This window comes from Balaenoptera borealis (assembly GCF_965194805.1).
Source record: "Balaenoptera borealis genome assembly, chromosome: 1".
NCBI lineage: Eukaryota > Metazoa > Chordata > Mammalia > Artiodactyla > Balaenopteridae > Balaenoptera > Balaenoptera borealis.
In genome coordinates, this window is record NC_138860.1 from 16768959 (window position 1) to 16782707 (window position 13749).

Here is a 13749-nt window from a genome sequence, read left to right on the forward strand (position 1 = left end):
TAGGAACGGAAATCGGGTCATTGGGTAAATTGTTTGCTAGGAAATAAATAAAGCCATGCTGACCAAAGCACAGTAGTCACAGGAGGAGTGGTATGAAGTGAGATGGAGAGATAAACAGGGCCCATCCTGAAAGGCCTGTGGGTTTTTATTGCTTGTTAGTTGCCTTGCGCTAATTAGCTTTTAAGGATCTTGTCAGTTTCTGTCTCTTTTTATACATTATGATGTTCATTAGCATTCTTTATATACTCAAAAATAGCAAGTGGAAAACGTGTTAAGAAGAGATGACATGTGTGGCTACAAATGCAAAAGTTTGTCCATTCCAAGGTCACGTGTAGCTCCCCAGTTACAATGTTATGATCTGATGATGAAGAAGAGTAGTGATAGTTCATTTAAACTTTTCCAAAACAAAGCAGCTTTTCCCTTTTGCGGACTTTGGGAAAATAATATGGATACTACAATATTCAAAGTTACAGAAAAAAAAAGGTCTATCGATATCTAAATAAAATATTGGATTGGGCAAAATGTATGGTATGAGTATAGTATTGTGCTTAAAGGCATGGATTTTTGGTGTCAGACCTAGATTCAAATTCTAACTCTGCCACTTTCTAGTTTGAGAGTTTGGGCAGAGATCTCACCTCTGTGAAATGGGTGTGGGTAATATCTGCCTCACAAGACTGTGAAAGGATTAAATGAGGTATTGTAGATGTCTTAGCCAGGAAGCTCTTGGAAACAAAATGTAAGTGACGGATTAAACTGCCAATCCTTTATTTGGGTGGTTCTAGCTCAGGACAACGAGGGTGAGGGAGAAAGGGGAGTGAAGTGTCAGAGATGGAAACAGACTCTGAGACAGTGATTTGGTTCGTAAGTGTTATTGGGGAGCATTTGGGGAATAACGTCTCTAAGGGAATGGAAGAGGAAAGCAGAGGGAGGAGATGAGCTGCATCGGAAGTCTCAGCCAATCTCAGGAAGCTCTGGGACTTGGATGAGCCTTGAGAGTAGTGCTAGATTGACACAGAGACTCTGGGCCTGTGTATTCCTTCAGTCACCAGTCATTGGATGCAGACTGGGGGAGAGGGTGACAAAACCTGGGGTGGGGCAGCTGATTTTCTCCAGTGGGATGTAGCTTGAGCTGTCAGCCACCAACAGTCAGGGCAGCTGTATTGGGTGCTTTGGTCCTATAGGGAGGATGTGATAGGATGACCTCCTGCAGCCCTGGACCACTGCTTCACATCACGTTCCAGAGTGACTCAACCTAGTGGAGCAGGTGTGCATTCTTTTGTTAGCCACATAGGTTTTCTCCCAATCTGCAAGGAGACCTCTCAAAGCAGTATGTGAAAGACAGCAAAAAAGGGAAATTCATTTGCATGAATCTCTTCTGTCTTCTATTTCCCACTGGTCAAGGTTTACCCCATGCTTCCTGCCTCTTAGGAAGCCAGATTCCTTGCTCTGCCTTGTGGGAAATCTCATCCGTAAAGTGCACACTAGTGTGGAGAGAGAAAGGAGAAGATCATTGACGGGATTTAAGAAAGCATAAAAGATTCCTATTCAGTTATGTAGATAAAGCAAGTAACCTAGTACGCAGCTCACAGGAAACATCCTCTAATGCAGCACCTTACTATGTGCCAGCCACTACTCTGAGCACTTTACATAGATTAATCTGTTCGATCCTCACAATAGCTTGATGAAGAAGATACAAATACTGTTAATATATTTGCATTTTACAGATGAGGATATTGAGGCTCAAAGATTAAAGAGCTAGTAAGTAGCCCAGCAGAGATTTTATAACCAGGTGTAATTTCAGAGTCTATGTTGTTTAACTGCTCTCCTATATTGCCTCCAAGTGGCTATTATTATTTTTATTATTGTTATCACGATTAGAATATGTAAATATTTTATTAGCATTATAGATATCATTAGCAAAATATATTCAAATATGTAAAGCTTTACATAGTTTCAGTAATTTTTGCCTTTATTTTAAAACTAATATCATAAAATGTTTTGTATATATAAAAACTGGTACAGAAAGTCTGGGGACTTATCCAGGTTTCTCTAACTATATAATAGGAAACAGGATCATAAGATAAAAGAAAATATGCACGGTTCCTTCAATAAAAGTAGCTTCTGCATAGTATTTCTTGTATCAGGATGACTATAGCCAGGTCTGTGGTTAGAGAATCTGCAAATCTAGGGATTCTAATTCCATTTCTGCCATTAACTGATTTGTTATTCAGAATGGGTCATTTCATCTCTTTATGTGTTTTCATATTTGTAAAATAGGGTAATTAGTTATACCTATCCCATATATATCACAGGATTTTTTTTGAAGATAGAAATAAGTCAATACACCTGAAATTAAAAAAAAATATTCATAACAACCTGAAACTATTTGGAGAAATCTTTAATTGTTTATAAAGCATTTTAAAAATAGCTGGATTAAAAAATAGGTAACTTTTATATTTTTGCAGGGAACCCTAGTTACAATGGTTTCCAGCTTTTAATCTTTAATGGGATCATAATTTTTTACTGCATCCTTTACACTGAGCCATATCTTCATCTAGATTGCTATAACAAAAACCTGTATATCAAGGATAAATAATTTATTCAGCTCTTCCTACTTGGTTATTTAACAAAGAATATTTAGCATAAATATAATTGTGGTGTTCAATACAACTGTACACTCTCAAGTAGGGCAATAAATCAGCTAGGAACTTTAGATTGATTTTTTTTCAATAATTGTATGAATTGACTAAATTAATTATTTTTGTGGTTTGAGATTACCCCAGATTAGTTTTTCTAGGGTTTTGTCAAATTTCTAGGATTTATTTGTAGGGCTTCCCAGTTCCTTCTAGATTTACTCTGTGTTTTCTTTATATACTGGAAACTGACATTCTTTTACATCTCTCTCAGTTTTAACTCTCCTTGTCAAGCTCCCCAAGTACACATTGTTTTAATTTTATATTTCCATATCCTGAAGATGGACGGTTTTTACTACTTCAAGTAATTTCCACCCTCATTTTGTATCCAAGTCCTATTTACTTCTTTGTACCTTGCCTGTTCATGTATGTGTTCAATTTTATTGGGACTTTTTTCTTTCTTATGTAAGATCTCTTCATATTCATTAAATTATTTATAGAAGACAAACGTCTTTGTAGATGTGTTTTTTAATTTTTGTGATTACTCGGAAAATTACTGTCCTTATCTTCGGAGTAACATAAAATCGGATACATGCATATCTGAGTAATTATCCTTATAGTGGCAGTTCATTGGTTATTTTAAATTATCTTAAAGATTTATAAGAGGAATTATAGAAGAGATATTTATTTTTTACACAATATCAAAAGTAAAGGTGAAAATTAATGACATATTCACTTTTTTATGTAACATATGATTGTTACTTTTCCTGGTAAAAATTCTCATTTATTCATATGTAACTGCCTTGAAATTTGTACCTAAGGACAAAGAAAGGTCACCAATCCCTCTAACTCCTGGTTCTTTGTCAAAAATGGACACAGTTAATGAGGTTTGTTTGGTACAGAACAAATTCTCAGACACAGATAGAGATCCTTTCAATGGAAACAAATTTGTTTGGCTTTACCAGGTTACTTAGCGATTAATAATAGCCTTGAGATGCAGGTCAGAAAGGTCATTGTACCAGCCTGCCAGCACAATCTAAACATGCAGCCAGCCCAGCTCTGTGGGTGCAGAAGCCCCCAAAATACTATGCATAAAGTAAAACAGGCTATTTTCTGACTCCTTTTTTCATATTAATAAGCAATTTTCAAGAGAAGGGTGGCAAAATGAGGGCCATGCCACTCCAAGTAATTCATTTATTTTGCAATTTAATCTTATGTTGGAAAAAATAGCTCTGCTGCAATAGCAGAGCATGGTGATTTTTAAACGTCAGTGTGTTTCATAAGTAACCTTGTATGAAGTATTGTATTAGTAGCCTTTAACAGAAAATTGTGACAAAAATATTTCCAGTCATTGAAGTAGAAATGAGAATCTTATTTTTTTTTTTAATTTTTGGAATTCTCCCCTCTACTTTCCCCTGCTATCTTTGAGGTATGTGCCCAGATGCTTTACTTAAAATTTTACTTATAGAACTAGACACTAAGTTACATATCTGTTTTTTAAAAGCATAAAGTACAATTTCAAAACATTATTTCAATATGAGTGGTTAAACTTGTTCTATGAAAATAAAGGATTTATTCTTCCATAATTTGATAATATTCTATTTAGCAGGTATTTGTCGGAGTATATTTTAAGAGGTGATTTTTTGTTTAAATTTTTAAAATACATATACATAAATGATGAAAATTTCATTGTTTTAATGGAATTTATCACACTTAGAAAGTTGTGAACTTATGCACCCAATTTGCCTTTTATTCTAATTATTGATAAAATTGAACAAAATGTCAACCTTTCAAGTACAGGATAATATATGTAATCTTGTTGATATTATTTAAACTGTTTAACTGAAGTAAACTTAGAATGAATTAAGTATATGTGTAAAAACCCATCACACTTTTTAAATTAGCCTGTTAGTGTATAAAATAAACAATGAGAACTTGGTAAATACCAAATTTAAAGGAAATCAATAGCCCAGATGTTTTCTTAGGATATTTAACTAAGTCCAAGATAGCCAAAGAAAATGATAGCATAGTAATTAACTTACTTTGCATTTGATACAGTTCCTCAGCTATTGAACTGATTATAATAGGTAGATACTTGATTTTCAAAATTTCACCACTGAAAAATCACTTAAATGCTTTTTGAAGATTGCAAAGATTCCCCTAGAATGTGCAGGTAAGTTCGATTCCACCACTGATTTTGATGGATGTGGACAATGATTACCCCTCAAAAATTTACTTGATTCTCATCAGTGAAAGAATTAAAAGGTTAGCAGATTTTTCGTATCATGAATAACCGCAAACTGATTCCCTGCAGGGAGGCTCTGGAGGAGTTTGCAGAGATGAAAGAAAGGGAAGAGAAGAAGGCCGACCTGGAAAGGGAGGAGAAGAAAAGAGATTACCAAGCCCGAAAGATGCATTACCTCCTCAGCACAAAGCAGGTTGGTCTGCCTGTCCCTGACAGCTCGCGGAAGCCACTTGGGCACCCAGCCTGACAGAGATAAACTAGCAGGCTGAATGGGACATGACTTGTTGAAAAGATATCACAAAGACACTACTTTGAGTTCAATTCCGTGCTGCTGTGTAGGTGCACGCAGGCACCCCGGCTGGTCTGACAGCAGCTTCATAGAGGCAGCCGGGCGAGGCTGGCAGAAAGGCCCAAGTCAGCACTGCCATCCGCCACGAAGGGCATAACCTTCCTTTCCAAATCCAGCCTGAGTGGCTTATTGTTGTGTTGTGAATTGATCAAGAACTAAGAAGTTATTAAGCTGAGGTCACTTTCACGTTTTCTCTGTTAATTGAGCGAATGTTGAGATTAAAACCATTCTTGCATCCTTTCTATTCTATTAATCTAATAAATTCCGAGGCAAGTTTTCAGGTATAGCTTTTAAACATACTGCTTGAGCAGTTGCATCTTCGTATAGAAATATAAATGTGGGATTTGGAATACTTAGAAATTTCTTTTCTGTTACGTGGGAAGATTTTACTGCTTCAGATCTCGTCATGGTTGCTAAGAAAAAAAAAATCGCGTGTCGAATATTCTGCTCACAAAGAAATACGGGTAAAAAAAAGCATGAATTTGGGGGATGAGATGTGTTTTGTTACTTGAGCTTGAGGCTGGAAACTAGCAATTTCTTGGTTTTTATTCTTTCTCCTAGACTTCAAGTCCAGTCTTAGAGTTCTAGCTGAGTCGCATATGCAGATGTCTTCCGACAGGGAGGGGCAAGTGAAGTCCCAGTGGGAGAGGGTGAGAGCTGAGGCTAAACGTCTTCCTTAGAGGCATACAAAGTTGAAACCATATTAAGTACTGGGCTGGCCATGTAAGTTTGAAAAACAGGCCTCCTGTACCTCTAGCTTCTATTTGGTAGTTGAAATGACAATAATGATGACTATCGTAATATTTACTTGGATTTGGGTAGCTGAATTGTCTTTATTTAACAGGCAAGGAAACTGAAACTCAGATAATTATGTGACTGGTCATAGGCACAAAACTACTAGTAATAGCTCTGGTATTCAAACTGAGGTCTTTCAACTCTAAATATGCTTAGGTAATAATTTAAAGAGAGTTTTAAAAATAAAAGGTAAAAGTATTTTCACTTTTTATTATAAAATCCATAACAATGTAAATGTTTTAGTCGTTTGATTAGTGGGCTACATTTTAAAGATATAGAATTACAGATCAAGGATTCTTTTTAGCAACACATTTTTTTTCAAAATTTAGTTACTGGTAATTTCAATTTTGATGAAACTAAGGGGGGCTATAAATATATCCTGTAATTCTTTAAACCTAGTAATAATTCTTGGGGACAGTTTTTTCTATGATAACTTTGAACTCTCTTTATACTTTGAAACTTAATCTGAGTTCTAATTGTGTGGTTTATACTTATGATTGGTAGTGTGATAGAGAAAGCAATCTTAAAAATGGTGAAATCAGATTTAACTGAAACATCTGTTAATTCTGTTTTATCCAGGGTTATTTAGTTACCGGGTGTATAGTGGAATAATTTAGAAAGACCATAAAAACTTGGATGTTTTACTAATAAAAATAATATAATAGCACCTATCCACGGAGTGCTTACCATGTGTCAGAGAGTATGATAGATATTTTATATACATTATTTTTTAAAGTATTTTGATTTCATTTCAGTTTTTCATTTAAGTGCCTGGTTTAATAAATTATTTCACAAACCTGACCATGTGACTTGGCTCATGGACCTTAACGAATTTTCAAGCAATATTAGCATTATGTTTTAGGTATGTTTGTATTAACAATACAAGCTGTCAGTGCAGTATCTCATTTTTCTCCTGTTTATCCCATGTTGGCTGCTAGTAATATCAGTGTATATAAATTTTAGTTTAGTGATCACTTGTCCCCAGAACTTCCTAGCATCCAATAAAATGTTTCTTTTCTGAGGCGCTATGGTGCAGTAGAAAGAGTGTGGACATTTACATCAGTCAGAGCTAAATTGGCATGCAAGCTCTCTCACTTAGGGGAAGGTATTAGGAGATTACCTAGAATTGTCTGAGCCTCTGTTTCACTCTGCACCTTGAGAGAAACTTGTGAGGACTAAGTGTAATGTATTTAAAATATTGCCAGGCCCTTAGAGAACATTCAGTAGATGATAACAATCATATTATTAGAATTTAACCTGTCAAGGATAAACTAAGATTCTACGCTTTCATGTTCTTCAATTTGTCTTAGCTGTCGGAAGCATTCATTTTCTCATTTCCTTTCTTTGCTTTTCTTTAGTTATTAAAGGAAATTAGTTAGAAATCTTCATAATGGTGTTGCCTACCCTACATTTCACACCTGGCTTCACAGACCTGAGGGCAATACAGGGGAAATGATGTTTTTAAATCACCTCCCTTGAAGAGGAATATTATTAAAATGTCAGGGGTTTTCATTTGAATCTTGCAAGTTGGTGTATTTTGTCACAGTGGTCTTTAATATTTAATCACAATTAACTAGAGATAAAAGTGACAGCTCTTTGAAACTATGGACACACTTTTGTTCAAAAGGGACAGCCCTGTGAAACTATGGATACACTTTTGTTCCTGAGAGAGGCTTTCTTTTTCCATTCTTTCTTTTCTCCCTCCCTCCCTCCCTTCCTCCCTTCCTTCCTTCCTTCCTTCCTTCCTTCCTTCCTTCCTTCCTTTCTTTCTTTCATGATAAAATAGAATAGTGGCATCATCCTGGTCTCATCTGTTTACTTTGGTCAGGGGATTGCTTGTACTAACAGGATGGTACTGGAAATTTTAAATGTTTTGTTCCTTATATCCACCGGATTTGCTTTACTTAGCTTTAAATTAGTGCTTTTCATCATGAAATTAAAAAGTCAAATTTTAAAACCGATATTATAGGTACAATTATAAATCAACTTCACCTACACAAAAATATGCAACACTGATATTTACTAAATAGAGTGAATATAAATCTTAACTTTAAAATTCATCAGTTAATTACTCCAAATAACATATTTTTGAGTACCTACAATCTTTCTGCTACTGTGCTAGGACTAGAATCAGGTTATACAAATGTATATTATGCTCCTTAACCACAAGGAGCATTCCATCTAATTTCAGTCTAATGCCAGACAATTTTTGGGGGGCCCGGAAGGAAATTGCCAACTTTCTGTTACAGCTTATATAGACAGTCTCACTGAAATTAACAACCTATATTTATGATTTTGCTGATTCCATTTACTATTTTATTTTAATAAAAATCTTTAAATACTTTTCCAAACCCCAGCAAGAGTCAGAGAATGAAAGATACATATTTCATTTCGAGTATTGTTAATGATTTTTTCAGAATGACTTGGCTATTGAGAAGAAATTAAGCTGCAGTTTTAAAAATATTCTTAAGTCATATGTTTATAGATTAATTGCATTGCTTGTTTTTAGAGTTTTGTTTTCAAATTATATTAAATACACATTTAAGTACAAAATAAATGCAAAATATGAATTTATTTATATTGAAAGGCTTGTGTAAGTTTTAACTCTCAGTTTGTGCAGATATTTGAAAATTTACTGAAAAAATTTTCAAACCTAAGTAATTTTTATAAGAAGTGTATGAGGATGAGAAAAGTTTTCTTGAGCTGCTTAAATGGAGTAATTCTAACAGCATTGTTAGACAGGAGAAAAACACTATTTTATTGGTGGTCTCAATAATTTAGGAATGATGTTAATGTAGTTTCTAGAATACTAATTTTCATATTAAATTTTCATAGTTCTAATGTAGCTTAATTTAGATGAGTTGAAATAAAACATTAATTCAGACAAATGCATAAGAAAAGGTGAAGAATTTTGTAAGCTAAAATTGTGAATATGTGAATTCATATACAGATAATAAATGAAGTCATGTGTTTTTTAATGTATTAATTTTAGGATGATTATGCTGATATACTGACATACTCATACTGACAGCATAGTTTTAAAGTCAGTTTTAAGCCATTTTTTAGTATAAATCTAATGTACATCTTAAAATCTATTACTAATTTTTAGTGATAATAATGATCTCATTTTTATGCAAGCAAATGTATTAGCATTAATAGGAATTACACAAGTAAATAACTAATATTGCAATAAGTGAATTAATAGACCCCTCAGGGTTTTATTAATTAAAAAGTTCAAGTCATATTAAAGCACCTTTTGTATATGTTTATTTCAATCAGAAAGCTGAACATGATAACTTATTTGCATGAATAATCAATCACCATTTACTAGTAGTAATAAGGTTAATTTGTTGCTACAGACATAATAGGATTAGTCAATTATATTTCCCAGAAAATACTATTTGTTATGCACCCCATCACCTGTAAAACAGGATTGGTTTAGCGCCCTTATTAAATGAACACATCAAAAAATCTCTGTCCCTGTAAAAGTTTTGTGAAAACAAAGCTAATTTTAGTTGATTTGAATAAGTAAAACGCAAACTCTGCTTTCATTTGTAAATTTAATTTATCTTTCTGCAAGGATTGATTATTTAATAGTTATTTATTTTGATTCAGTAACCAGTCAAACTAAATCTAACACATATAGGACATATTTCCTTTGAAGAAAATCTTATTTGCAGATTTGTTTTATTCCAGATAAACAGACTTTCATTCCCTCGTCCTTGTTCTTGGGTAGTAAATTATGTTGTCTGCTCCACCTACTGGTAGATATATGCAAAGGCCTATTGTTGGATTCATTAAAAGATATTGCCTCTGAAATGTTGCCAGAATTTTTAAGTATCCTCCTGGAGATCAGCAAAGTTGCAGATACAAATGTAAAACTCAAGATCTATTCAGAAAAATTAATATTTAGAAATATAGGTTATTATATAAAATTACACACATTAATAGTTTCCTGATTAGTGAAAATGTTACCGTGTTTTTTAAATTTTTAATATGTCAATAAAAAGGATAAATAACTATAAGATATACTTATAACTCAGTATATTAAAACTATGTACATTTTATTTTAGTTATGGAATTTAATAATTTATACATATTCAAATTAAAACTAAAATGAAAAATTATATAGTTAATTAAAATACATATTTTGTGGAAATATTTTTCATGTCATCTTTATATAATAGATTTTTAATGTTTTTCCTTCAGTGGGTAGTTAAAATTTTCTTATCAACTCTGAGATAACAACTTTCAGTTATTTATGATTCTTTAAAAAGGCTCCATACTCTGATTAATATTGACAAAACTTTATTTTTAATTACTTTATTTTTTAGAGAAACAAATGGTTTCAGCTACTTTGTTTTGAAAATTATATGAAATCCCATTTGTATACAGAAGGAAAATCCCTTCATTTTAAAAAGTAAATTTGATATACCAAAAATTAAGTGGTAGTCTGTTGGTATGGACAACATCTTTACAAGATAAATATTATAAGATGAAAAAACGCAAAAATTAAGAAGTATAGTAAGTCCTCCAAATCATTTATTGCTTTCAACTCTATCTTTCCAGTATCATAAGTGGGAAGATCCTATGCCTTACATATATTAAGTACTTAATATATGATTGCTCACTTTTAATTTGAGGTGCGGCAGTAACAGAAGAATTGCAGCCTTTCAGGGTGCACCTGCCTGTGTGTGTGTGTGTGTGTGTGAGAGATGTGTCTTTGTATATATGGTGTATTTGGAAAGTATCTTTGGGGAGTCTTCTCATAAGGCATTGTCCTTAGGCAATGGTGTACCACAGCAATGGTTGGGAAACTCAAGTGTGATATTAAAACATACCCCTATAAGGACTCTCTTGGGTTCATTTTAGACCTCTTGATCATTATAAAACCACTTCTTTCACTTCAAAACATTAATTTTGTTCCTTCCTAGTTTTTAGGATGATCTCTCTCTCTCTCTCTCTCTCTGTGTCTAGGTTTATCACCATCCAGTTATCCTTCTTGAAAGCACCAGCATTTTGATTATGTACTGCTCCTTGAGTTACCTGCAATTCATTGAACTCTCTTTTCATGCTTTCTCTGAAATGGTTTAGTATTATAAGAAACTGATTCTAAGTGAGTTCATGTACAAAGAGGGAGAAAAACTAGGGCCTGCATATAAACGAGTGAAACAAGCCAGAAGATAATGTAGATTTCTATGGTGCCTTCCTGTGAATAGCACAAAGCACTTTTATTCTATTTATCCCCACAATATTCTAAAGTAGCAGTTATCTTTCTGGTGACTAAAATGCTATTGTTTGGTACTCATTTTTCCTCTGGACACTTGGAAGATTTATTCTTTCAGGAAGATTATGTAGTGAATAAAGTTCTGACCTATGATCTTTGTATCCGTAGTTTAAGAGGCAGGTCCTGAAGTTTGGTCATTTGTTCTTGGTCCCAAGTGAACTGTCCATATCACATAATCATCACATAATTTGTTACTATTGGCAGTCTCTGTTCAGAAAAGGCCAAGGAGTGAACTACCATGGAGAATGAATTAGCTATTAACTTTTACATTTTATTTCTTTCCTCTTTAACATTATAGTTTTTATTATCCTGTAATATATGAAAGGGATAAAATTATCCATTATAAGTATTCTTTGAAGAGTCAGTTGAAGTGGTTAAAGAAAATATCTTGTTGTGTCCCCAAAATGAATCCCTTTTTCACACTTCTCTCATTGCCATCATTTAACAATCATGCATCAAAGAAATAGAGGCAAAAATGCAGACAGAGGCAAAAATAAAATCAAAATTAATTAAAAGAGAGACCACTTAAGTAGAAAAGTGCCTAGCTAGTTTTCTTATTTATATTTTTCTTTTCAATATACTAAATTTTAAAAGTTATTTAAATTTTTTTTTTTTAGCCAGCACACTGTAAATTTCTCCTATACATGTGACCTGGGGCCAATTCATGTGTTGTGGGGCTTGAAGCTTATACAATTTTGGGATCCACCTTTAAGAAGATAGTATACAAAGTTACAAATACAACAAAAGGAATATTTTTTATAATGAGCAAAAATCATTTCAGAGAGGGCAGACAGCAGAAGCAAGAAGAACAACAATTCTGCAGGCTGTGGAAGGAAAACCACATTCACAGAAAGATAGACAAAATGAAAAGGCAGAGGACTATGTACCAGATGAAGGAACAAGATAAAACCCCAGAAAAACAGCTAAATGAAGTGGAGATAGGCAACCTTCCAGAAAAAGAATTCTGAATAATGACAGTGAAGATGATCCAGGACCTCGGAAAAAGAATGGAGGCAAAGATCGAGAAGATGCAAGAAATGTTTAACAAAGACGTAGAAGAATTAAAGAACAAACACCTAGAAGAATTAAAGAACAAACAAACCGAGAAGAACAACACAATAACTGAAATGAAAAATACACTAGAAGGAATCAATAGCAGAATAACTGAGGCAGAAGAATGGATAAGTGACCTGGAAGAAAGAATGGTGGAATTCACTGCCACTAACAGAATAAAGAAAAAAGAATGAAAATAAATGAAGACAGCCTAAGAGACCTCTGGGACAACATTAAACGCAAAAACATTCACATTATAGGGATCCCAGAAGGAGAAGAGAGAGAGAAAGTACCTGAGAAAATATTTGCAGAGATTATAGTTGAAAACTTCCCTAACGTGGGAAAGGAAATGGCCACCCAAGTCCAGGAAGCGCAGAGAGTCCCATACAGGATAAACCCAAGGAGAAACATGCCAAGACACATAGTCATCAAACTGACAAAAATTAAAGACAAAGAAAAATTATTGAAAGCAACAAGGGAAAAATGACAACATACAAGGGAACTCCCATAAGGTTAACAGCTGATTTCTCAGCAGAGACTCTACAAGCCAGAAGGGAGTGGCATGACATATTTAAAGTGATGAAAAGGAAGAACCTACAACCAAGATTACTCTACCTGGCAAGGATCTCATTCAGACTGGATGGAGAAATCAAAAGCTTTACAGGCAAGCAAAAGCTAAGAGAATTCAGCACCACCAAACCAGCTCTACAACAAATGCTAAAGGAACTTCTCTAAGTGGGAAACACAAGAGGAGAAAAGGACCTATAAAAACAAACCCAAAACAATTAAGAAAATGGTCATAGGAACATACATATCGACAATTACCTTAAATGTGAATGGATTAAATGATCCAACCAAAAGACACAGGCTCGCTGAATGGATACAAAAACAAGACCCATATATATGCTGTCTACAAGAGACCCACTTCAGACCTAGGGACACATGTAGACTGAAAGTGAGGAGATGGAAAAAGATATTCCATGCAAATGGAAAACAAAAGTAAGCTGGGGTAGCAGCACTCATTTCAGATAAAATAAACTTTAAAATAAAGAATGTTACAAGAGACAAGGAAGGACACTACATAATGATCAAAGGATCAATCCAAGAAGATGATACAACAATTATAAATATATATGCACCCAACATAGGAACACCTCAATACATAAGGCAACTGATAACAGAAATAAAAGAGGAAATCGACAGTAACACAGTAAGAGTGGGGGACCATACCACCTCACTTACACCAGTGGACAGATCATCCAGACAGAAAATTAATAAGGAAACACAAGCTTTAAATGACACAATAGACCAGACAGATTTAATAGATATTTATAGGACACTATGGAAAGATTTAATAGATATTTATAGGACACTCCACCCAAAAACA

The 13749-nt window shown here is 33.9% G+C and overlaps 1 protein-coding gene across 5 annotated transcripts in view; it reads left to right on the forward strand.

Moving 5' to 3' along the window:
• The window catches only part of SPATA17 (spermatogenesis associated 17), a 192379-nt gene that overhangs the window by 79144 nt on the left and 99486 nt on the right, over nucleotides 1-13749 (forward strand). For all 5 annotated transcript variants that reach the window (XM_082395107.1, XM_082395108.1, XM_082395109.1 and 2 more), the window contains one exon: nucleotides 4948-5071. In XM_082395107.1, the coding sequence (XP_082251233.1) occupies nucleotides 4948-5071 (124 nt within the window). The remainder of the gene's footprint in view (nucleotides 1-4947; nucleotides 5072-13749) is intronic.